Raw genomic sequence first — 27,133 nt, 5'->3', positions numbered from 1 at the left:
ATTTTATAAAAAATAATTGTTTAAAATCTTTAAAATAATCATGGTCAAAGTTTAAAAAATTTGACTTTTAAAAGTCAATAATGACACATTTAATGGAACGGAAGAAGTAATATTTTATTAAAAAGAACAAGTGAAATGAATAAACCGTACATATAAATCTTTTTTTTATTAATGCACATAAAAATCGAATGTCGAAATCTACTCCCAACAAGTCTACAACAGTTGACGAGTTTCTTTGTATCTTTTAAGTTTTCTATTGAGTTTTGTGCAGTTGTTTTGGTCTTTAAACATTGAACTTCACCTGTGTTAGTGTTAGAATTTTAAAGTTATGTAATGCAAGAACGGTGACTTCATAATTTTTTTTTTTTTTTTACCTTTTGACATGCTTGATGTAAAGCTGTTTAGATGAATATGTGGATGTAGTGCGTTAGTAAGTACCCATAAAATTAGAGTAACGTTTTTTTTTTGTTTCAATTTATACTTGAATTTGATTTTAATGTTCAATGTGATACTTAATTTTCACTTTAATCTCTAATTAGATACTTAGAATTTAACTTTTGAATTCAAAACATAGTTTTTTGTTCCAAATTGATAGTTTATATTATGTCGGATTCCTAAGCCAAAGTCGAAGGGTTAAGTTTATTTTAATTTATTAAAATTAGGACCAAATTGATAGAATATACAAATAATAGTGACCAAATGTAATTATATCAAATATTTTATCTGCCACATCAACTTCTCCTTTAAATATTAACGACAAGTAGCTTAATTGAATGCATTTAAATAGTTGAGTGACTTGTTTGATAAAATTTTAAAAATAGTGCTCAAAATGAAAAGAGGCAATAGTTAAGTGACCACTGTTATAGTTTACCCTTAATTTTAAATAAAATACCTTTAATTTTTTAAATAATTTATACTTATATGTTTAGCCGTTTAGAATTTTAAATTTTATAAATTAAATTGATGATGCTAATAGTATTCATCTATTCGTCAAGCGTCGTAAATTTTTCACATATACCCCTATCAAAATGTATTTGCTTTTTTTTTGTCTCTTTGAAGTGAATTAAAAAATTATTTTATTAACAAAATAATTTAAATTAAATATTATATATATTTTATATTCATTTACAAAATGAATTCAAATTTTTATTTAATCAATTTAACACATCACCTACTAAATAAACTAATTGTTGGCTATGAAGCTTCATCTTTTGTTCTCTTCTGTCCTCACTGCACACGTAATTTGTCTCTTTTGACAGCCACATCCTCCACCAGTGACCCACAACCTCCACCTCCGATATCAAAACCTCCACACCTCCTGCATCAAAACCTCCTCCCCAGCTACTATACACAAAACCACCTCCGCCACTATCACCACAATCACCTCCAGAAGAAAAGTCTACTAACCAACTGCTACTATAAATAGCACCAGCGCCACTATCACAACCTCCACCACCGCCACTATCACAATCTCCTCCATCGTCTCCTCCATCACCACTACCTCTTCCGTTGTCTCCTCCACCACCACCATCACAACCTCCTCCACCGTCTCCTCTATCATCACTATCTCCTCCATTGTCTCCTCCACCACCAGCACCACATTGAGTAAGGCATGCAAAATAAGCATCATACAAAAGAACACAGAGAAAAGGATAAGCGGAATTCCCCAAGGTTCCATATCCTTATTTTAATTAAATTAATTTCAACAATTAATGTGTTGATGACGAACAAATTCCATATCCATCATCTCCTTTTATAGTTGCAGGGTCAAAGTCAAAGTCAAACGAATACTAATATTTTTGCAGTCTAAAAACAAAGGCATTTATAAGCTTGAATTAAGGTCTGATGAGGTACGATGATGCAGTGGCGAAGGTTGACTATTTCTGCCAGCAAAAGGCGACGTTCGACGCTGTATTTGGATTCGGTTAAACTTTCAAATACCATGGACCTGCCGCAGTAAGGGTTTTGCAGTGTAAAGCGTTCGACATTTAATAAAAAGTACAACTCTTATATTTTATTGTAAATGCACCAAATCAGTTTATTCATTCTATTTCTATGGGATGATGATGTTGAATCGAGGTTACACATATTCCAAATCAGTTTATTCATTCTAAACTTCATATTTCAAATCAGTTTATTCATTCTAAACCTGTGGAAGCAGCTGGAAGGTTTAAACCCAGGGGACGAGGGTCCTTGGATTCTCGACGGAGATCTTAATGTAATCTTAAACTCCAATGAGAGAATGGGAGGTGTGCCTGGTTTGGTTCATGGGATCCGCCCTTTGGAGAACTTTATCCACTCTATGGGATTGATTGATCTTGGTTTCTCGGGCCCCACGTTTACTTGGTCGAGGGGGAAGACTTGATCAATGGCTAGTTAATAATGCTTGGGCTAAGGAGTTTATTGATGCAAGGGTGTTTCATTTGTGTCGGATGGGTTCGGATCACAGACCGATTCTTCTCAAGTTACGACAGGATAGTATTGGCCGACAAAATCGACCTTTTCGCTTTCTGACTGCCAGGCAGGATCATCCCGATTTTCAAAAATTTCTGCGAACGGTTTAGAAGCATGATGATAACTCCAGGATTTCAAATAGCGGGCCGCTAAATTTATAACAGTCTCTATTTTGCGGTCTCCGTTTGAAACCGATATTGATGATTTTAATGGTGAGATGTAGATTCACATAGATAACGGTCTGTCGTGCTTGTACTTTAACGGGTATGGCATATAACGTCGATAACGGAACCCTATTAGCGCTATTCTACCGCTATTGAATTTTTTTTAAAAAAATGATTTTTTTTGCATTCATCGTTGCCAAAGAGAAGGTAACCACCACCGATGAACATGCACAACTACTCGACGAAGTTCTCTGAAAAAGGAAAGGGCTCGATGGAGTTTTCAGAATGAGCATCGGTTACCAAGACCCAAGAAAATTGATAAGATCATCTCATCCTCAAACCTATTTTTTCTTATAAAAAAAGGAAAAGCTCAAGAAACAAATAGAGAGAGTTATTACTGGAGAAGAAAAAATTTGATGAACCTTTTTTCTCTTATAAAAAAGAAAAAGCTCAAGAAACAACAACAACAACAACAACAAAACCCTATTCCCATATGCAATGGGGTAAGGGGAAGTAGAGTAGTAGGTTGTCCCCCAACGCCAAGTTGAGAGCAACTTCCGTGGAAGACCTCCGGCCAGTCAAAAAATTAATAATAAAGATAAAATGTAATGCATGCTTAAATAAATAAATAAAATACGTAGTTGAACAATCTTCATATGCAGTCCTCATGTGCACGTCTGTAATGGGAAGTAATCCCTGCAAATAAACCCCTGCATATAGACAGAAACGTAAGACCCGACCAAAAATATAAAGAGGAAACATGATGAGCAGTATACACAGAATTCAACGATAGCAGGCTTCGAGAAGGGATAAAGTCAAATGGGTTAGAACCTAAACTAAGGGAACACTACTTCGCTACCTTAGTTCTAGGCCTTCATAAATTCCAATGACAGAAACGTATAAAAAGTATAATTAATGAAATTACTACAAAGGCATTAAAAGAAGACTAAGATGATACACCCAATGGATGCAACTCGCCCTACTCGGCTACTCTGGTCTTAAGTCGCCATAATTTCCTATCAGAGGTCATGTCCTCAGTAAGGGCTAAATCCTTCAAATCAGATCTCAAGCACTCTTCCCATTTCCTCCTTGGTCGACCTCTCCTTCTGGTACCGTCGAATGTAATCGACTCTACCCTCCTAACCGCATCCGATGGTTGTCGTCTTTGGACATGCCCAAACCACCGTAATCTTCCCTCTCTCAATTTTTCGGATATAGGCACCACCCCCAAGGACATCCTAATAGCAGAGTTTGGTGTCATGTCCCACAGAGTCCTACCACATACCCATCGAAGCATTGTCATTTCTACGGCCTCCATCTTCCTTACGTGATCCTTCTTAATAGCCCAATATTCTGATCCATACAGCAGCGCTGGTCTTATTGCCATTCTATAAAATTTTCCCTTAAGTTTTAGAGGTACCTTCTTGTCACACAAAACTACAGTAGCAGCCCTCCACTTTAGCTATCCCGCCTTTATACGGTGTGAAACGTCTTCATCTACACCCCCATCTTTATGTATCATAGACCCTAGGTACTTGAAACAATCCTTTGAGGGGGGAACGTGTCCTTCTAAGCATATATCTACATCTTCATCGTTTTGGTTCCCACTGAAGTTTGAACATAAATACTCTGTCTTTTCAATATTGATCCTTAAACCTTTTTCTTCCAAAGCTGTTTTCCAGGTAGACAGTCTACTATTCAGCTCAGTTTTTGTTTCAGCCACTAAGACAATGTCGTCAGCAAAAAGCATACACCATGGAACACCGTCTGGTGTCGCACAATAGATGTCATCCATAATCAAAGCGAAGATGTAAGGGCTAAGAGCCGACCCTTGGTGGAGTCCGATTTCCACCAGGAATGCCTCGGTGTCGCCAACTGTAGTCCTGCATAGGTAGTAGATCTACAGTACATATCACGAATCGCGCGGATATAAGCAGTTGGGATCCGTCTCGTTTCCAATGTCTTCCAGATAGTATCGCGGGGAACGCTATCATACGCATTCTCAAGGTCAATGAACGCCATGTGAAGATCTCTATTTTTTCCCTATATTTCTCCATAAGCCGTCGAAGAATATGAATCGCCTCCGTGGTGGACCTGCCTGGCATAAAGCCAAATTGGTTTTCTGAAACCCTAGTAACCTGTCTCAACCTAGCCTCTAACACCCTTTCCCATAGCTTCATGGTATGGCTGAGTAGTTTAATACCTCTGTAGTTGCCACAACGTTGGGGATCTTATTTATTCTTATAGATCGGTATCACTGTAGACTCTCTCCACTCCTCTGGCATCTTGGCAGTCTCTAGAATAATATTAAAGATGTTGGTCAACCACTTAACTCCCTCTTCTCCTAGTACCAACCACACAGTGATAGGAATTTGATCTGGACCGACAGCTTTGTTCCTTCCCATCTGTCTAAGAGCCATTTTGACTTCCTCAAACCTAATCTTACTCGTAGGGCAGTCAAAGACCGTTGTATGATGGTCGGCTGACCCATCAACGGTTCTATCTCTACAGGAGAGGCACCGTCATTAAATAAGACAAAGAAGTAACTACCCCAGAACCTCTTAATATCATGATCTTTCACTAAGAGGACACCATTGTTGTCCTTTATAAACCTAATGCTACTTAGATCCTTTTTCCTATTCTCCCTGGATTTTACAAGCTTGAAGATTCCGTTTTGACCTTCCTTAGTGTCTAATCTCTTGTACATTTCCTCGTATGCCTTATCATTTGCTTTAGCCACCGTTTTCTTGGCTTCCCGCTTTGCCTCCTTGTATCTTTGTTTAGTTTTCGATCTTTCCTCGTCGTCAGTGCATTGTAACAACTCCTTGAAGCAAGTTTGCTTTATCTTCACCTTAGTTTGGACTTCGTCGTTCCACCACCACGATTCTTTATGTTCCTTAACCTTCACTGTCGACAACCCAAGGGTGTTTTTGCCTACCTCTCTGATGGAATCTGCCATATTTTTCCATAACATATCTGTATTTTTTGAGTTTGAAGTTCAAAAACCTGTATTAGACAAAACCTTACTCCTAAAGTCATCAGATGTCGCTCCATGTAGGTTCTTCCAAAGAATCCTAGGTTTACCAAGCATAGCCCTCCTATGAGTGCTCTGCCCGTGATGTACGCGAAACACCAAAACTAACAATCTGTGTTGTGATGCACATGCCTCTTCAGGGAACACCTTACAGTCAGTACAAGCCCATCGATCCCGATTTCGAACCAGGATGTAGTCGATTTGGGTTCAATGTCCACCGCTATGGAACGTAATCAAGTTCACATCTCTCTTGTTAAAGAAGGAGTTTGTGACCACCATATCGTGTGCAGTTACAAATTCAAGCAACGTAAGCCCCTCCTCGTTCCTACTACCAAACCCAAAACCCCCATGAACACCGCCATACCCGTCGGTTGCCCTACCTACATGGCCATTGAAGTCTCCCCCTATGAAAACTCTTTGGTCCTCTGGAATGCTCCTAAGGACATCATCTAACTGATCCCAGAAGCAACGTTTCTCCCCCTCCCCTAGGCCAACGTGTGGGGCGTACACTGAAAGGACATTCACCACTTCCGCTTCTATAATAACCTTAATCATCATAATCCTATCCCGATATCTACAAACTTCAACTACATTTTCCTTGAGCCTAGAGGATACCAAGATACCCACCCCATTTCTAGCGCTATCTACGCCTGAATACCACAACTTGTACCCATTGCACTCTCTGGCGTGAGCCCCTTTCCACCTAGTCTCCTGAATACAAGCCAAATCTATTTTCCTATTATTAAGTACGTCGGTCAGCTCTAGCAGCCTAGCATTTAAAGTGCCTACATTCAAAGAACAAACTCTAAGTCTAGTCTCCTTGACACCACTCTGTCGAGCCCTCCCCTATACGCCCTATGGAGTCTAAAAGAAGAACATGACCTCAAGTAATCATCTATAGCCGAAGCTATGAGGGACTATGAAAAAAGAATCCAAAGAAGACAGAAGATGCACCAATAAAACGCTAAACAACTCACACAGATTGTAGTAAAAAAAGAGAAATTTATAATTAATCACCCAAATGGAACAACTAAGCAAACCCAGATCATAAATTGAAACCAAAATCAATGAAAAACAAGTAAATTTAGTAATAATAGGTGAACAAAGAAAAGATCTACGTAAACAAGTATATATTTTCAAGCTTAAACAGTCCAGGTAAATATTAAAAATGGCTTAGTGTCACCAAAGAATCAAATTGAGAGCTCAAATCAGAAACAAAACAAGTAAATTTCTGTTTTCTTGTACTGAAACTAGGCTAAAACAAAAATATCAATATAAACAAGTAGATCACGAGAAATCAAAAGCTCAAACGAACAACGAGAAAATAAAAAAAGGTTCAGCAATGTTGAAGAAAATCACAGTAAACAAATCTTCAAAAGTTAAGCAAAAAAAAGTTTTTCAGATTATAAAAAATGAATAAGCTCTGAAAGAAACACACGAAGGAAAATGGTCGGAGAATGCAGCTGCACCGACAGATCTAAACTGCGGATGAGTGAGGAAGGAGTTTGATTTGTCAAAGATCAATAGAAACGGAAAGGGAGTAGATAATCTGAGACTTAAAGCGATAGAAAGAGTGACCCTTTGTGTGCTATTATTATTATATTCGGCTCAAATAAATTCGGTTTCGAAGGAAAGAAGTTTAGCGAAGCAAGATCTAGCTCCCACTTTGTAACGAAGCAAAGAACAAATTCAAAACCAATACCCTAAACGTCGAAGTTTTAAGTGAAAATAGATCAAAATATGGAAAAACCCAGATGGAAAAATTGATTTAAAAAAACAAACAAACAAAGGAAAAGATAGCTACAGAAGGTTTGTGTGAAGTTTTAAGTGAAAATTAATAATCAAATACTTAACACTAGTGAAATGAAAATCAAACACTTCACTCAGGTTGCAATATCAGGAAATATATTAATCGTGAAAGGGCTCACTTCATAATCAGCCGTCAGAAAGAATTATAATTTAATCCTTAACTTAAAATGTAAACTTTATTTTTTATTTAATTTATTCTTAATTTCAGTATTTTAAATAATAATGTATTTATAATGTCACATTAATTAATTATTTATTCTATTATTGGGCTTTAAAATCTTCTATTTTATTAAATTATATATATATATATATATATATATATATATATTATTTTAGCTTAGAAAACATTCTAAAAATCTAGGGGTGAGCAAAACTCGACTTGAAAATTGATTTTTTTTATTTCGAGTTATTCAAGTCAACTCGAATTATAAATTTAATTTTTGAGTTCGAGTTTTTGTATATGCTAGGTGCTTGAACCTAAGCTGTGGGGGTATTTATGTCGGGCTGAAATGCGCGTAGAATTTGGGAAAGCAGAGAGTTATTGTGGAATCCGATAGCTGCCACGCCAACCATTTCTTGCGTGATAGAAAGCCGAAGGGTGGCACTATTACTATATTAGCTCATATCTATGCTATGGTGGACTATCATTGGGAGGTCCGTGTTCAACACATCCGACGAGAAAGGAACCGTGTGGCCGATTCTTTGACGAAATCAGTTGCTGCTGATACAATGGAAGCCCATTTGCTACATTATCCACCAGACCTTGTTAGAGGAACTTAGCTAGAAGATTATAGCCCTGCTTATGAGCTTGGTTTTTATGTTTTAATAAGTGTTGTTTGTGACCTTTGTGTAGACTCTCCTATGTAATCTATTATCTTGTGTACTCTTTTACTCTGACTAGGATTAGGGTTTTTTAGCGAGGCATAGGATAATACTCTTGTAGACACCCGTTTTTGTTTGGATCTTAAAAAAATATTATTATTAATTATTATTATTATTTTTAATACTATTATTATCAATATTATAAACTTTTTTGTTACATTTTACAAGGCCCATTACTAACCAACCAACAACCCACCATTACAAGCCCAAACCCAACACCAGGCCCAGCCAAACCAACCTGACCCAAGAAGATCCATAACCCAATTGGAGCCCAAACTTCAGACTCGGATCCGACCCGGTTCAGCTAACCCGACCCGATTCACCTAGGGTTTTATCATAACCCTAGGTAGTTGTTGTGGTCGTCGTCGCCTAGCTGCCACCCACTTTCACTGTTGTTTTTAACCTACAGTGACAGCAAATCATATCAGATCAAAAATCCCAAAATAAAATTGAAATGAAATCCAAATCAAATCCTTAGGAAATCTATCACCAAACATCCATCATACCATCAAAAATAAAAGGGGAAGAAAGCATCACACAGAAAGGGATAGATTCGGGGAGGATAAAAACCAAGAGAAAAAATTAGTGAGAAAAGGAGAGAAGAATAATCGGAAAAAAAGAAAAAGAAAAAGAGAGCCCAAAGAAAAACGAAAGAAACAAAAGAGAAAAGGAGAGAGTAAACTTACCCAAACCCGAGATCGTTCAACTTCATCGGAGACTAGGAAAGTCACGATAGGAGGTAAAGCTTCCTAGATCTAGGGTTTTTTGTTCGATTTTTGGGGTAGGACTTTGGATCGAGGCTTAGGATGAGAGGAGGAGCATTTTGGAGCCTTTTGGTTTCCTCGGCCGTCGTGCATCGCCGCTAGCGCCGCCGTGAATGTCACTGGATGAGGGTGTCTCCTTCTTCCCCAACGAGGGAAGTTGAGAGAGTTTTGTGAACTCTCTCTCTCTGATTTTCTGAAATTAGGAAGAATGAGAGGAATGAGATAAAAGCCCGTGTTTTGGGCTTAAATTCCCCAACCAAAACGGTGTGTTTGGATAGGGGTCTGGTGTACGTTTAGCGCAAGGGTAAATTATGTAATGGGATCTTGAGTTTTTGTAACCTTATGTTATAATCATTTGTTGTATTTTAATCATTTTATATTTTATGCATCACATTTGTAACTCTTGTATCTTGGTCACTTGACTGTGTATTGTTATTTTTTTTTGTAAATTTAGACATTAGCCTCGATGTTTATGAAACTTACATTCTGGTCACTTTTTGTATTTTGGGTTAAATCCTTAATTTTGCCTATATGTTTTACTTTCATTATATTTTAGTCCTTAATAGTATTTATGGGTTATTTTCATTTCCAACAGATGTATTATTTAATTTATCTGATCTTGGCTCTGGTTTGTTTGTAATTACTGTTTAGCTCCTTCAAGCTCCTGTTGTTCCTATTCTGGTCCTTGGAATCAATAAATGTTTATTTTTGTCCATTGTATTTTAGTTTGTAATATTTATTTGTTTTTATTTCAGTCCCTTATGTATGTAAATATTTTACATATTGTGTAGTCATTTGTTTTATATTAATTAAATATTATTGGCTTTATTTATTGTAAAAATTTATTTCACCTATGTTTATTCGCATTTGTTTTTATTGTATGCCTTTATCTATAAACATTATTCGAATATTTTCAAGAACTGCATTTGTAGAATAGGTGTGGAAAGTATCACTTAATCGAAGTATTGCAATCCGATACAATGTTCGAAAAAATGAGAGCTTGAAATGAATCAAAATTATTTTAAATGCTAATTAATTGGTTTTAATTCAAATGATGCAATGCATGTTTCTAAATGGCAATTTATGTTATTTTACACAAATGTCAATTTTCAGTTTATATATTCGATACATATTTTTATCCGGGAGGGAATATTTTTTACAGATAAGAAATAGACGAGATAACTTTCCTGATGGAGGATTGCTAATCTCGAGATTTCTTTTCAAGTTAAAGAATTTTCACTAATAAATAATTCGAAATAAATTAATCAATATTCAATGAATGGATCATATTTTAACTTTATATTTGATTCATGATTTCCACCATTACGACAAAGTATAAGCGACACAGTACCACATTTGGGCACTGTGGGGGTGCTTACCTTTCCCGCGCATAATTGACTCCTGGATCAAAAATGAATCTTTGATATACACATACCAATGTTTGTCTTAAAAAGTAATTTTTTTAAAATTATTTTAAAAGACGTTTTTAGGTATTCAACCTACCTAACCCAAAGGTCGATGGCGACTCCTATCCAATTTCATCCAATTAATTCCAAATCACCAATTTTTCAAAATAAAGTCATAATTTTTTAAAAAAATAATATTTAATTGTTTTTAAAAAAATGGTTATGACAACTTGGCGACTCTTCTGGGGATTCTTTTAGAGAGTTAGGTTGTAAGTGACTTACACATTGTCGTTGTGGTGGAAATTATGAGTTCAAGTCTTTAGTTAACTTATGATCCATTTATTGAAGTTTTTAATTTGTCATACTAAAATTTTAATTTTTGCTTTTAGCTCTGTCCAAGTTTTTTAGAGCTTTACATTTCCTTTTGAGTCAAATGTTTGTACATTCCTCCTCACACACATAACTTGCATTTGCATAACATAAGCTCTAGACCCGAGCTTCGATCCAAATAAGTCGGGGTGAATGCTTTACTCTCTTAAGAATTTATTATTCGTATGAGTTTTAGCAAATAACCCATGAGATACATACCTTATACCTTCGTAGGGATTTATTCTTCGTATGGGTATAAGGAAGTGAATGCCCTCGAATTGAACTCGTTCCGTTTGAAACCTGTAATAGGTGAGGATTTAGGGTTTGGCAGCCCAAGGGGGTACCGACATCAAGGATAATTCGAGTACTTTTTTCTCAATAAAGCTGAAACCATGCATATAGTGAATTGTAGAACGGTCACCCCAGAGTCATATCGAACCTCTTTCCGTCAGTAGGTACCCAAATAAGTGTACACAAAGGATGAGTATTTCTAAACCTTTACTTTTTGCTTAAGTTCGTAGAATATATTTATTCTTTTCGAATAAAATCATGCGAACTAGATACCATGCGGTTAAGATTATTTTCTTGAGATTAATCATTTTTGGGTAGAAAGCATGTCCGGGTAGGATTTGCTATCTAATAAAAGCATGTTCGGGTAGATATCATGATTGGGTAGGTGTTATATTTATCTATATATAGCATCTTTTAACTCTATTGATTATATTATTTGTACTAACTCATTTTTTCTCTTTTGTTTGTGTCATTTTTCATTGTTTTTGCATTGCATTGCATTTCATCAACATGACATAATGCGAAAGTATTGATCTGCAAGAGGATATTCGAGAGAAAATTTTCACAAGAAGAGGTAAAAGTTTTCAATCAAGCAGTCGCATACACAGACATGCACTGAGAGTTAAAAAGAAGTTTAGAGCACAAAAATAAGACTTGTTCGAAGATCGTATAACATTCGAGACTGAAATGATGATCCATTGATCCGAGAAGTAATCCGGTAGTAGAGCCCTATTTACGAACATCTCATTACTAGTTATCAAGGAGCGACACACTGACTTCAGCACCGTCGAGACATTAACGGAGTTAGGTTACAAAGTGCTTGAGAGGCATCATTTTCAAGGACGAAGATCCGAGATGAAGCAGGGATCCACTTCAGACTGGACATCTAAGTGAAAGCTTGTTTGTAAAATGGATTGTCTTGTCAAGTGAAGGCTTTTATTTCTGGTGAAAATCATTCAATGATATTTATCGTTAGGATCAACATTTTTGCATCTTCATTTGCATCATTGCATTTTGCATGACATTCATTTAAGCATTTTTTATATGCATTAATCATATCTTGTGGGGAACTTTGAGGAAGTACTTCTAACTGTGCAACTGCATTCACACATTACTGAGAATTGATGCAAAATTTAAGAAATTAAAGAAAGAACTGGAAGTGATTATTCAAATGATGCAAATGGAGTGTGAAGCTAAAATGAGCAGACGCAAAAGGCCACCGTGGATCGTATCTTGCAAAACCAAGATGACCTGGTTAATCAAATTGTAGCAAAACTGAATGGGCTCAACCAAGAAAGAGGCAAAGAGAAGATTTCCTCGACCAGAGGAACCTCCGAATGTATGGTGGCCTATGCTAATCCACCAATATTCATTTTACCCCACAAGCTTTCAAGCCACCCAGTAGGCTTCTCCACCACTAAAACTCGTACAAATGTGATAGATCATTAGGATAATTCTATTGATCATAACATGGCCGCTCCTGATGCAATGAAAAGAGCTAAGAATGAGATCCTATAGAATTTGAAAATGTGGTGTAGAGAGACTTTTAAAGGAATGAGAGGATAAAGCTCTCATAACGAAATGGATGCAAGAGAACTAGTCTTAGTTCCTGACTTGGTGCTCTCGCCCAAATTCAAAATGCTCGATTTTGAGAAGTACAATGGAACCAGTTGCCCTAATGGCCATCTCACGATGTTTATTCGAATGATGACTGGATATACCAACAATGATCAGATGTTGATCCATTACTTTCAAGACAGTATGACTGGACCCGCTTTAAGTGGTATAATCAATTGAGTCGTACTCAAATCCGCTCTTGGAAGGATTTGGATCGTGCCTTTATGGGCCAATACAAGTACATGAATGATATGGTCCCTGATCGAACAACGCTGTAAAATATGGAGATGAAAAGTAGTGAAGGCTTCTGACAATATGCACAATGATAGAGGGATGTTGCATCTCAAGTACATCCACCAATGATTGAAAGAGAGTTCATCACTTTATTCATCGATACATTGAAATCTCCATATATCAACTACATGATAGGAGCTGTAAATAAGAGTTTCTCTGACATCATCAAGTGTGAATAAATGGTTGAAAGAGCTATCAAGAATGGCAGGATAAAAGGTACTAACAATACTGACATTGAAGAATGAGCTGATTAGTTTATACTTTTGTTGATGACGTTTAATGATGACCATGATCTTCACAGATGGAATGGTCGAGTAGATGAATCTAGTTTAGGTCAGTTGTTTAGGAATTGAATTCTAATGATGATATTTTCTGACCTTCAACAAACACATAGACTATAACAGGTTCTTATTAACAAGCTTAAGAAATGGAATCCGTATACCCAATATATATATATATATAAAATAAAACTGATCTATTTCACTAAAGTAATTGGTTAATAGAGGAAACTCGAAAGCCCTGACTTTATGAATAGATTACATTCAAACCATGACATTGATCATGTACCTGGCAATTCGGTGTTTGCTCCACTATGGTTGTCAAGTCGAAGACTTTATGACGACATGAATCTTTTAACTAGCAGATAAAGTCAATTATAAAATATATGTACAATAAAGTTGAATTTAGCTAGCCAAACAATGACAAATTAAATCAAATTTACTAAATAAGGAGTTTTGGTGAATATGGACTAAGGGAGTTGAGGAACACTTACTATAGTCAACTTCACACGAGCACTCAGAAATGTCATTTTTAGACCGATATTTCTGCACTACCTTGACTAGAGAAGTCTGCGAAGCTTGAATAAATGGAAGAATTCAGAGAACTGAAACAAAAGTGTTCTAAAATGACAAACCAAGAATGAGGGCCATGTTCTAATTTTCACAATGATTAAGAAAATGAAAAAGGACGAATCAATGAAACAAACCATAGAATTTAGGTACCAAACTCAAAATCAACCTTTTGATCTTGATATTTATTTGCAGCTATCAAAGATTAAAAGAGCAGTTAATTCTTTTGATATCCAATGAACTCATGTTTTATGATTTGCTTCGATTGTGAAACTTAGAAGGAAGCAATATTTTTTCAAATTTCTTTTAATTGATATTTTTTAAATTTTGAAAATAAAAAGAAGAATGAAAACATTTTCAAACAAGATAATCTCTTTGTAAGCATATCTTAGAATTCAACAAATATCTCTTAGAAGCTCATGATCAAAGTTGGGACAAGGAAAACAAATTGTCTCATGTCGAAGTTTGCAAGAGTATACCCTAGTGGAAATGAAGATGCTCACGTAACATTCCTCTTCCAGATCAAGAAAACATACATCAACATACATGTTACATGAGTTTGCATCTTTGCATCATACATTCATCATCAAGCACAATAAAGATTTTGATTTTCCCTCCATGATGATACTTTTAAAAGTGTCACTTGAAATTTTGTCTTTCTTAAAGACATTTCCCCTCTCATGAGGACAAATCCAAAAATTTATCAAATCAAACACATAAAATAAAATTTATCTTGTCATACATCATAACATCCAATATAGTCAGTCATAGATGAATCATTTTGATCCTTCATGAAATAAAAGTTTAAAAATGACCAGGTGTCTCTAACATGAAGAAACAATGTCATCTACAGATTTGACATCCTGAAGTGAACGATCAGATCTTATAAAGGTGTTTCCTCAACAGACTGTCTATCTCCTTTAAGGGTGTTTCTCTCTAAACAAAGCGTCATCCCGCTAGAGTCAGTTTTTCTAAAAAAACAAATTTTGTCTCGCTTGAGACAGCTTTCTTTAAAAATAAGTTTTGTCTCGCTTGAGACAATTTTTCTCAAAATAAATTTAGTCTCGCTTGAGACATTTTCCCTTTACGACAAATTTCAACATTGTTTTACTTAGTTGATCTCACTTGAGATTGTTTCTTTCAAAATAGATTCGTCTCTCTTGAGACAATTTTCCTTCAAAACACACAATTTGGAAATTGTTTCACTTGAAACAAAATTAATAAACCTTTGAGATTGTTTCTCTTGAAACGAATTTTGTCTCTCTTGAGATAGTTTCTCTTTAAACATGATCTTTGATATCGTTTCACTTGAAACGAATTTTATCTCTCTTGAGACCGTTTCTCTTGAAACCTCATCTTTGAGAACATTTCCCTTAAAACAAATTTTGTCTCTCTTGAGACAGTTCTCTTGAAACAATTATCTTTGAGCTTGTTTACCTTGAAACGAATTTTATCTCTCTTGAGACAGTTTCTCTTGAAACATCATCTTTGAGTTTGTTTCCCTTGAAACATTATCCCTAAAAATAACCATCCATCCTCATTGCATAGGAACTGTGTCATCCGCCTACCAGATCTCTTGATCACGTAGGAGCCGTGTCACCCTTATATAACCAGTTGTCCTCATCACGTAGGACTTGTGTTATCATCCCTAAAGATGACCAACCATCCTCATCACGTAGGAACCGTGCCATCCCCTGACCAGATCTTCTCATCACGTAGGAGCCGCGTCACCCCTAGATATCACCGTGCCATCACGTAGGAACTGTGTCATCCACCGACCAGATATCCTCGTCACGTAGCAGTCGTGTCACCCTTAGACGACTAGAACTCTTCATCGCGTATGAGCAATGTCGTCCTCAACAACAAACATATCAAATTTCCAGGAAACAAAGAGAACCAATAAAAACTTGTTATCTTTTTCGTCTTTGCCCTATTCATGTTAACATAAGAATGTGCAAAAGGGGCAGCTGTAGACACCCGTTTTTGTCCGGGTCTTAAAAATATTATTAATTATTATTATTATTATTATTATTATTATTATTATTTTCAATATTATTAACTTTTTTTGTTACATTTTATAGGGCCCATTACAAACCAACCAACAGCCACCATTACAAGCTCCAAACCCAGCACCAGGCCCAGCCAAACCAACCCGACCCAAGAAGATCCAAAAACTAATTGGAGCCCAGACTTCAAACTTGGATCCGACCTAACCTGACCCAAGATCCTACCCGGTTCAACTAACCCGACCTATTCACCTAAGGTTTCATCATAATCCTAGGTAGCTGTAGTGGCCGCCGTCGCCTAACTGCTCTCCACTGTCACCGTAGCTGCCACCCACTCTCACTGTTGTTTTCAACCTATAGTGACCGCAAATCATATCAGATAAAAAATCCAAATATAAAAATGAAATAAATCCAAATCAAATCCCTAGGAAATCTGTACCAAACATATATCATACCATTAAAAATAAAAGGGGAAGAAAATATCACACAGAAGGGGAGAGATTCGGGGAGGATAAAAATAAGAGAAAAAATCAGTGAGAAAAGGAGAAGAAAATCGGAAAAAAGAAAAAGAGAGCCTAGAGAAAAAAACGAAAGAAACAAAAGAGAAAAAAGAGAGAACAACTTACCTAAACCCGAGACTGTTCAGCTTCATCGGAGACTGTTCACGGGTTGGGTGTTACATTTAATGGTATCAGAGATACGGTTTAGCCGATTCTAGGCTAAAAACGAAGTCAAAGTGTTTTAAAAAGTATACATGCCAACACAAAGTGAAAAAAATTTATATGATAGTGTAAGGAGTGTATTGTCTTGCTAATAGAGTTAAATTGTTATGTTTATAAGATAAGTGAATACCTGAGAATTATTTATGAAATATATATGTTTATATGATATGATAGATGATATTTGAACATATGCAAATGGCGTATGCTATATGATATGAATTGGATGATCATATGCACACGTGATATGTGATAGAAGAAATGATATGAGCACATGAATATATGAGAGCTTCCAAAGTGAAGCACAAGGTGATAGACCTGAAGGTAATAGCATTCACCTGCCCTGGCCAGGCAAGGAGAAGATCGAAAACCTCAGGGAATGCATGTATAAGATTCAAGAATGATTCATGATGTTGAATGATATTCCAATGTTTTCAATTGTATACTTCTTTAATTCATAGAATGAATGTATCGAAATAATTAAAAGAGTTATGAGCACCTGAGCTCAAGTGAATTTGAGGAAGTTTCTGTTGCTACAGACATTTGGATAAATGATATGAAGATAATGTTACAAGGTTTCCATTTCTCCAAAGTGGTGAAGTTAAATTGAGAAGTTTCGTTATTACGTGGATAAGATAGAATATAGTGAACAAATGTCACCATAAGAACGCTAAAAGATCAAATGATGTGGTTAGAATTTGTAGAAGAGTTCAATAATAAGTGCATCAGTGATACATTTATAAGATGAATGAAATCAGAATTATGGATTTGAAATAAAGGGATAATACTATGTATAAGCAATAGGGTGGACATGATAAGGGTTTGTACTCTAGAAGAAATAATTAGCATTCGCTAATAAGATTACATGATGAAAAATGTGTTGATTATATGAATGTGATATAGTGAAGGAATTGAAGATTCGTATGGTTGAGTAAAGCTAAGAATTGATAAGAAAGAGTTTGAGAATAAGTATATCGGTGATCAATTTATAAGAGAAAGGAAGTTACAACATTTGATTTTGAAACAGAGGAATAATGATGTGTGTGAGTAAAAGTCTGAGTTGAAAAAAAAATTGAGTACGATACCGTGGAGGAAAATTTCGACGGAAAAGAAGGTATATGATTGGATGATTAGGGTTTGTGCCCTAGATTGAACAATTTATGTTTATTAACTGTAATAGTAAATGTGATAGAGTTATAGATTGAAAGAAAAGATAGAGTAAGTTAATTAAGTATGATATGGATTTGAATATGGTTAAGTATTTGGATTATATAGATATGATGAAGGCAAAGAGAAGAGTATTTACAAGTTTTAAAGGGAGCTTTGAGGAAGAAAAATACAAGTGTAAGAGATGGTGAAGAATAAGGTTTTGTATAAGTAAAGTTGATTATTAAAGTTATAAAGATGGGATAAAGATCAGTAATTAAAGATGAATATAAGTGATATGAAAAGAGTATAAGAGTCTGAAGAAAAGATATGATATATGTTACAAGGAGATTTTGATTTACGGATGAGTAAAGGGATAAGGAAATTAAATGAAGAATGAAATTAAAGGGTTAAGTATGATAGAGGTTATATGGAAGTATAAATGATAGATTCGATATAGAAATACGAAAGTGTGCAAGGTGATGTGAAAAGATTGTTTGATTCTATAAAGTATATGTTTAATCACAGTTGAAGAAATTTAAAGTTGAATTTTGGTCAAATGATGATGGAATAAGAATTTGGTTACTGTTTATATGATAAATGACAGTAGATGAATGAATATAGGAAAAAGTTAGTTAAAGAACTAAAAGAAGAAAAGAGTAAGTAAAGGAGACACGTAAGAACATTAGAAGATATGTTCTTATCAATGTGTAATAAAAATTCGAGGACGAATTTTCTTAAAATGAGGAGAAATTTGTAACATCCCAAACTACAGGTTGTGATTAAATTGTAAAATTTTAGAATTTGGTGATTAAAGTGGAAAAGTTAAAAAGTTCAATGATTTATTTGAAAGTATTTCCTAAAAGGTTGTTAGTAATTATTGAAAGAGTCAAAGGGAAAATATGTCATTGAACAAGAAAAATAATTAAATAAAATTTAGTGGGTATTATAATACCCATGTGATGCATGTGTGAAGAGATAAGTTTCCAAACTTTTCTTCTTCATCTTCTTATCTTCTTCTACATGTCAAAGCTAGAGCAAATGTGAGTTTTATATTTTGTTGATTATTTGTTAATTTTAAGAGTGAGTTTTGATCCTTAGATGATAACTAAGCTTAAGGAAAGCTTAAGTTATCTTAAAATCAAAAGATAGAGGAGTTATGATAGATTAAAGAAAATGGGTTTTTATGTGAAATTTTGAATAAGAAGGTTTAAATGAATTTGGAGGATAAATTTGACTTGTCATCTATGAGAATAAGAAGTTAGAAGTGTTAGAATTAAGTTTGGATAACATGGAAAATTTGGTATGATTCTTAGTTTTAAGAATCATGATGAGATATGGAAGATAAAGATAGTTTATATGGATATAAGTTAGTTTAAGTATGTATATATGAGTTAAGAATATGAAAGGGAATGAACATGAAAATTTAAATTGATATAGTGAATTTTCGTTCATGAATAGTGATTTTCTGAGTAGGTGCATCAATGCACTATGAGTGTGTACTGATGCACTAATATAATTTTTGAATGTGCATCGATGCATTAAGGGGTGCATCGATGCATGGGAGTTCAAAGCTATTTTGTGTACCGATGCACCCATAGTGCATCGATACACTCCTAAATGAAAAGTTAAAATTTGGTTTATTAAACTAGCTTGAGTTATTAACATCAAGTTATAAGGTTTAGGCTTTTGATAATCATCTCGGAAATTATATTTATGTAGATATCGAGCCTAAACGAGTTACGGAACAATCGAAGAGTTAGGATTGAATCAAAGCAAGGCTAAGGTGAGTGCAATTTAAATTGTACTTATGTGATTGATCAAACATTGGCTTGCGATGAGCCAATGATGGAGTTACTATGGTAAGAAGTAACTTATAAAATGTTATGTGATTACTATGTGTGCACTAGTACATAAAAATGGATGTATGTTATTATATGTTACTTGATATGACATGCAAGGTTACATGAACAAATAAGAAATGATAAAAGCCATATGAAATGATCTATGTGAATACATGCATTTGTGATACGTGTTATATGATATTAAATATATGTTTACACATACATGTGGTATGTGACAAAAGAGAAGGAACATGTGATTATAAGATCAATGATTACACGTACATGTGATACGTGACTGAAAAGAAAAGATATGTGTTTATAAGATGAAGGATATGAATAAGTAATGTGAACTGTTATAAGTGATAATGCCCATGTTATGTGATATAAGAGCTAAGGGTTAGTTGGCATGCCAAGGGTCGAGGGCTTACCTATGTTCTTCGGGACATATGGATTGTTTACCTATGTTCTTCGGGACATATGGACTGTTTACCTATGTTCTTCGGGACATATGGACTGTTTACCTAGATTCTTCGAATCTATGGACTGGTCCTTCGGGATATTTATACAAGCTGTGGTGACAACATAATTGTGAAAAAACTCAATGTACTCACATACCTTAAGTTCTCAAAAGTATACATGGGCTAATACATGATCTTTGAAGAGAGTAAATAAATAACTTGATATGATACTATGTGTGCTCTGTTGTGAAATGACAAGGATGCCCGATGGTGAGTATAAAAAGGTACAATATATGATTACATGATAAAAAGGAATTAGTGATAGTAATATGAGCAGTGATAAGTATGTTAATGGTATATGTATATGTATGCATTTTATTATATGTTTTATATGTCTCACTAAGTCAACGACTTAGCGTGTGATTGTTTCATGCGTAGGTTTTGAGAAGAAGAATAATGTAAAATTTATGCAAGACAGTCAGTTCATCCTTTCCAAAGATCAGATCAGAAAAGAAATGTATAGTATGTATGTTGTAATAAGGATAGTAGTTGGCATGTAAATAAAGAATTAAATCCGATATATTCTAATCGGTTTTGAAAAGTCATACGATTGAATTTTGTAATGTTTTAAACGTGTTTATGTAATTGATAAATTTTATACGGATGGAAGCTTAGATTTTTACGAGTTTATACATATTTTTACGAAAGTAATGTAGCAGTATTATAGCAATATTGTTCATTATGTTCACGGCACTGTTCATATCGTATTTTACTGTTCATAAAAATGTATAATTTTTTCAAATTGGTTTTAACGAACATAATTCAACAATATATGATAGTATTTTCTTAATATGAGTTCAAATGTTTTGATATTTTGAAAGAATATCATTTTCAAAAGTTAATGTGATATCTCAGACTCGTATCCGAGTCGGGTACGGGTTGGGGTGTTACATGTGAACTCTCTCTCTCTCTCTCTGATTTTCTGAAATTATGAAAGAATGAGGGGAATAAGATAAAAGCCCGTGTTTTGGGCTTATATTCCCGATCGAAACAGTGCCGTTTGGATAGGGGTTGGGTGGAAGTTTAGCGTATGGGTAAATTATTAAATGGGGTCTTAAGTTTTTGTAACCTTCTGTTATAATCATTTGTTGTAGTTTTATCATTTTATATTTTATTCATCACTTTTGTAACTTTTGTATCTTGCTCACTTGATTGTACATTGTTAATATTTTGTAAATTTACACATTGGCCTCAATGTTTATGAAACTTACATTCTGGTCATTATTATGTATTTTGGATCAAATCCTTAATTTGCCTGTATGTTTTACTTTCATTATATTTTAGTCCTTAATAGTATTTATGGGTTATTTTCGTTTCCAGCACATGTATTATTTAATTTATCTGATCTTGGCTCTGGTTTGTTTGTAATTACTGTTTAGCTCCTTCAAGTTCCTATTTTGGTCCTTGGAATTATCAAATGCTTTATTTTTGTCCATTATATTTTGGTTTGTAATATTTATTTGTTTTTATTTCAGTCTCTTATGCATGTACATATTTTACATATTATGTAGTCATTTGTATTATATTAATTAAATATTATTGTCTTTATTTATTGTAAAATTTTTATTTCACCTATGTCCATTCACATTTGTTTTTATTGTACGCTTTGTCTATAAATAATATTCAAATATTTTCAAGAACTGCATTTGTAGAACGGGCGTGGAAAGTATCACTTAATCGAAGTGTTGCAATCCGATACGACGTTCTAACAAAATGAGAGCTTGAAATGAATCAAAGTTATTTTTAATGCTAATTAATCGGTTTTAATTCAAATGATGCAATGCATGCTTCTAAATGACAATTTATGTTATTTTACGCAAATGTCAATTTTCAGTTTATATATTCGATACATATTTTTATCGGGGAGGGAATGTTTTTTACAGATAAGAAATAGACGAGATAGCTTTCCGATGGAGGATTACTAATCTCGAGATTTCTTTTCAAGTTAAAAAATTTTCCCTAATAAATAATTCGAAATAAATTAATCAATATTCAATGAATGGATCATATTTTAACTTTATATTTGATTCATGATTTCTACCATTACGACAAAGTGTAAGCGACACAATACTAATTTTGGGCGCTGTGGGAGTGCTTACCTTTCCCCGCGATTAATCGACTCTTGAATCCAAAAATGAATCTTTGGTATATGCAGACCAAATTTTGTCTTAAAAAACAAATTTTCTTAAAATTGTTTTAAAAGATTTTTTGGTATTCGACCTACCTAACTCAAAGGTCGATGGCGACTCCTATCCAATTTCATCCAATTAATTCCAAATTACCAATTTTTCAAAATAAAATCATATTTTTTAAAAATAATATTTAGTTATTTTAAAAAAAATTGTTATGACAACCTTTTTCACCAAAAAAAAAACTCTGACCTAAATTTAAATATAAACATAACATGTATCGTACTTTTTAATGACCGTTTTATTTGAGACACTTAAATGAACGTTCGTAACGTTAGGTACTATATTAATTGAAGAAAAAATTTAGACATATAAATGAAAAAAATGATATAATTTGTGTTTTTTTATAATGAGCATAAAAGCTATATAAAATATAAATTTTATATAAAAATATAAAATAGTCGTTCTACTTTTAGTATTCTTTTAGGCCACCTGCAAAGATAATACGAACTTACTATGGTTGAAATTTTGGTTGTTATAATAAGGATCGTAAGAAACTGAGTTGAGTTGTAAGATGGTTGAGAATAGAAAGGAAAAAACATGTAGTTAATAAAATAAGTAATAAATGATAATATTGAATATTTAAGTGTATTTAATTTTATATTATTTTAAAATTATACCAATAATGATATTAATTCAGTTAAATTTAATTAATTAAGTATAAATATTTTATTTAGAGAAAAAGTACAAATATGAGAAAAACATATTTCATATAACAATGCGCCGATAAACTTGTGAATCTCGCACTTCTACAAGGAGATGATTCAGCTATTCTAAAGTTGCCTCCACCTGAAATTCATTAGCGGATAAGAACAACCATGAGAACTAGTTTACTGCTTTGTTCAATCGTACCAAAAAAAAATCTCTAGAAAGAGTAATAACAAATATGAGTGCAGTTTAGGGTGGTAATTTAATCAGAAATCGACGGGTTCTGATTTGACCTAATTTAATTGGTTTAGATTTCCTTTAAAGAATTTTGGATTCGGATTAGCTCAAGTCAAATTTTTAAGGGGTGAGGTCGGGTCTGGTTAGGTTAGGTTCGGGTTGAAGGTAAAAAGAACTCCGACACAACCCGACCCAGGGATAATGATGCAATTTTCTTAAAATAATTTATTATTATTTTTTAATTAAGTTCTTATTTTATACAAGTTAGATTGGATCGGATCAGATTTATACTCTAAAATTTGGACTGGGTCGGAGTTATATGGAGGTTATATATTTTTGGGTCGGGTCAGATCAGATGGAGGATATATAATTTTCGGATTGGTTGGGTTCGGATAGAGAATACATATTTTCGGTTAGAGTCATATTGACCAAAAACTCGACCTTAACCCGATTCGTTGCCATCCCTAATTAAGCCATCGGAGTTGGGTGGAAGTTTGGCAACGAAAAAGAATAAGAGTATGTTGAAGGAGGCATGATCAGTTTGTAAGCTTCTACGCTATCAGTTTGGCATTGAACATGCTTAAAACCATAGGACCAAGTGAGGTTGAAACTTTCATATATTCCTCAGAGTTCAGCTTCGAGGATGGTAGAGATTTCAAGATGTTTATTAAAATCAAATAATCAGTCTCCCTCATAACTCTGAACAAGGCCTCCTATCAATCCTATAAAGAAAAGGCGATTAACAGCTTCATCGGTATTGAGAGTGACCCACCATAATGTCGATAGTTTCCATCGAATAAACTCAGTGGTTTTTGTTTGCACGTAAAATCAAGTTTAACCAGACTAGAGAAACTATTACACGGTTACACCCTAACAAAAAAGCAATAAAAAAGACTTCTTTAATTGTTATTTTATGTTTATTAAAGCCTCGATGACAAGTTATCTGGATGGCGTAGTTGGTTATTACGCAAGTCTTACACACTAGAATTTTCCCGGTTTGAATCTCGTCTCGTAGTTTGTTATTGTTGATTTTTATTTATTATTTTTTTTTTATTTTCTCTTTTTAAATTTATTTGAGTCTTATCTTTTTTTCTATATACAGAGATTTATTTACAGGGATTATTTTTTATTATAAACGCACATATGAATACTGCATATAAAGATTATTTATTTATATATTTATTTATACATGCATTGTATTTTATCTTTATTTTTAATTTTTTTGACTGACAAAAATCATCTACAGAAATTGCTTCTAACCATACGTTAAAAAATGTCTACTAACCTACCTCTCTTATCCCATTGCATAGAGTATGATTTTGTTGTTGTTGTATAATTCCTGGGGCACTTAAGCATGTTTAATTTTTAAACCCCATTTTGCCTTCTTCTGTTCATAGCAAAAAAACTCTCCAAAGAAAAGCTTCCAATTCCAATTCCCAAACAATCTGTAGCTTCCTCAGCTCCACTTCCTAGTAAAAATTTCCTTTCTCCCCTAATTTCTAGGGTTTCGTATAGAGAAGAAAAGAGGGTCGAACATAATCAAATAGAATGGATTGGGGAAACGTGACCGCTGAGGATCTGATTGATGCGCTTCGTGAAGTTGACTGGTCATCACCGCCACGTCCTCTCCCCGAATTCTTCTCTCGCTTCACCGTCCCTCGATCATACGCCAAATGGAATAGCCGCCTTAAATGCAATCTCTACTAGTACTTTTTTTAAATTTTAGTTTCTTCTTTTATTCCAATCAGTTTGAATCTTGATCGGTGCTGTTTGTTTGTCGAGAAGAGAAAATTTTATAAATTTGTTGCGATAAATAAATAAACAAAGTCAATTCATGACTCTTGATCTTGAATGTGCTTTCGGGAATACTAGATCAGATGCTTCATTTCGTTCAGTTTCTTACTTTGATTTTATGCTTTTCTTTCTCTTTGCAGCTACCGAACCAATTATTTCATTATGATTGTTGTTATTCTTGGTAAGCAGACAAAATCAACGGTGGCGCTCGAGTTTATTTTCAGTACATGTATTTTTATTTATAGATATATATTTTTTTACTTTTGCAGGTTTGGGATTCCTGAGGAGTCCGGTTGCTATTTTAGCTGCGATGTTAACAGCGCTTAGCATTGCCTTTCTTAATGATAGGTAGGCAATGTTAGACCTCTTTGTTTAGTGTTCTGGATTTTAAGTCAGTTATGTTATTTTGAATGTTACATTTGAAATGGATGAATGAGAACATGTATTGAAGGTTTTGGTATGGTTAGATTTAGTGTGTGACTCATGTCTATAACAATTCGTGTATTATTTTTACAGCTTTGCTGGTACTTTTAGTGAGAAGGTGACTAGAACTGTGAGGCAATTCTCCCCACATTTAGCAGCTAAGATGAGGCCCCCTCTTACGTAAGTTTTTATTACTTTTGTGCTTGCAGACTATATATCCTTGATTTGGTTACTAACTTTTTCGTTGTTGTCAGACCTGTTATCCGTGGTCGTCCATCAGCTAAAAGAACAATTCACATATGTGGTCGGCCACGTTGGGTCTTTGTCTTCATATTCTCATCTGGTATCAATATGTTTCAGAAATGCTTCTTTTAAGAAGAAATCAGAACCTTTCTGTTTGCAATCCAATGTAGTATATAAACCGACAAATTTTACAATTCTTGTTGCAGTGAGTTTCATCCTTTGGTATGTATCCTGTGGTCTCTTGACTCTGCTATGGGCACTTGCCATTGCCCTGCTTGGTTAGCAATCTTATTTCTCTCTCTTTCTCATTCCCCTTCCTTAAGATGTCATTTTTTTCTTCTAACTCTCTCTCTCTCTCTCTCACAGTCACTATCCTTCATGCAAGTTTTAGAACTCCTAACCTGAAGGCTCGTCTTAATACATTTCGCGAGGAATTTCGTGCCGTTTGGCGCAATTACAGTGAGCTGTAGATCATATATTCTATAGCATGTAAGCTTATCTACATCCAATGTTATATTTGTTTTACTTCTCTAGTTTTTACCAGTTAAATATTCAACGGAATTCACTATTGATTAAATTCACCTTCTTGTTTTTGGAATATTCTGTATATTCACATGCTATTCTTATGTATTTCATGATTGTGATTTTCTAGTTCACTATAATGTATGTGCAGTAGCATATTGGTATCTTTGATTTGTTTGTTTTCTCTAGTCCGCACTCCAGTACTCCACACTTGCACTATGTTTCAAAACCTTCTCCATATGGTGGTACTAGTTACTGTGTATCTATAACTGTCCTTTAGTGCTTTATTTCCATCTGATTATGATAAATCTACAGTTGAAATCACATATTTTACTCGGGTTAAATGGTAGCTGATAAAACAATTAGCTTCTCAAATGTGCACGGAATAGGGATATACTCAGCTAAGTTATTTTTAGCTTCTACTGATGCTTTTTAGTCACTTTGGATCAATGCCATTGGGGTTGGACAGGATGATACTTGGCCTAGTAGGTAAAATGAATATGTTTGCATTTGTTACACAATTGGACCACGTTCAATTTGCTTTAAAATTTGTAATCAAATTTTTCCATGGATCAAATTTGAAATTTACCACTGGTTTTGCATGTTCTAGTAAAAAATCTGGGTTTGTATCGAAAGGTTAATGGACTGACCAGACACTAATTTAACAACTCTCTTGAACATTTTCTTGTAGTAAATCATGGTAGTACTGCTTCAAAATTTTGTTGCCATGGTCCTGGTGCTATACGGGCCCTTGATTTTATCATATCTGAACTCTGCTACTTTCACTTGCAACGTATAACATCAACCTTCATCTTCATCACTGCACATCCCTTTTAGATTTGCCATGTAGTTGCCTCTTGTTATATGAGAAGGTCGTGTTTTGTTCATGATTCTCATTATTGTTTGGTTTTT

At 34.3% G+C, this 27,133-nt stretch overlaps 1 protein-coding gene across 2 annotated transcripts; it reads left to right on the top strand.

The window, feature by feature from the left end:
• The first annotated feature begins 24,662 nt into the window (after positions 1-24,662).
• LOC120137341 (PRA1 family protein A1-like) lies at positions 24,663-26,390 on the top strand. Of its 2 annotated transcripts, XM_039153109.1 has the most exons (8): positions 24,663-24,686; positions 24,743-24,945; positions 25,174-25,214; positions 25,303-25,381; positions 25,550-25,636; positions 25,711-25,799; positions 25,906-25,977; positions 26,066-26,390. In XM_039153109.1, the coding sequence occupies exons 2-8, from the start codon at positions 24,788-24,790 to the stop codon at positions 26,167-26,169; spliced, it is 630 nt and encodes a 209-aa protein (XP_039009040.1). In that variant the 5' UTR covers positions 24,663-24,686; positions 24,743-24,787; the 3' UTR covers positions 26,170-26,390. The 2 variants fall into 2 exon arrangements, with proteins under 2 accessions (XP_039009040.1, XP_039009039.1); XM_039153108.1 differs by lacking the exon at positions 24,663-24,686 and having other exon boundaries at positions 24,694-24,945.
• Positions 26,391-27,133: the final 743 nt, after the last annotated feature.

The sequence above is a fragment of the Hibiscus syriacus genome, unplaced genomic scaffold (genome assembly GCF_006381635.1).
Source record: "Hibiscus syriacus cultivar Baekdansim isolate YM2019G1 unplaced genomic scaffold, ASM638163v2 tig00110656_pilon, whole genome shotgun sequence".
NCBI classification, from domain to species: Eukaryota; Viridiplantae; Streptophyta; class Magnoliopsida; order Malvales; family Malvaceae; genus Hibiscus; species Hibiscus syriacus.
Note: the sequence above shows the minus strand (reverse complement) of the source record. Positions and strands in the feature narration are given on the sequence as shown.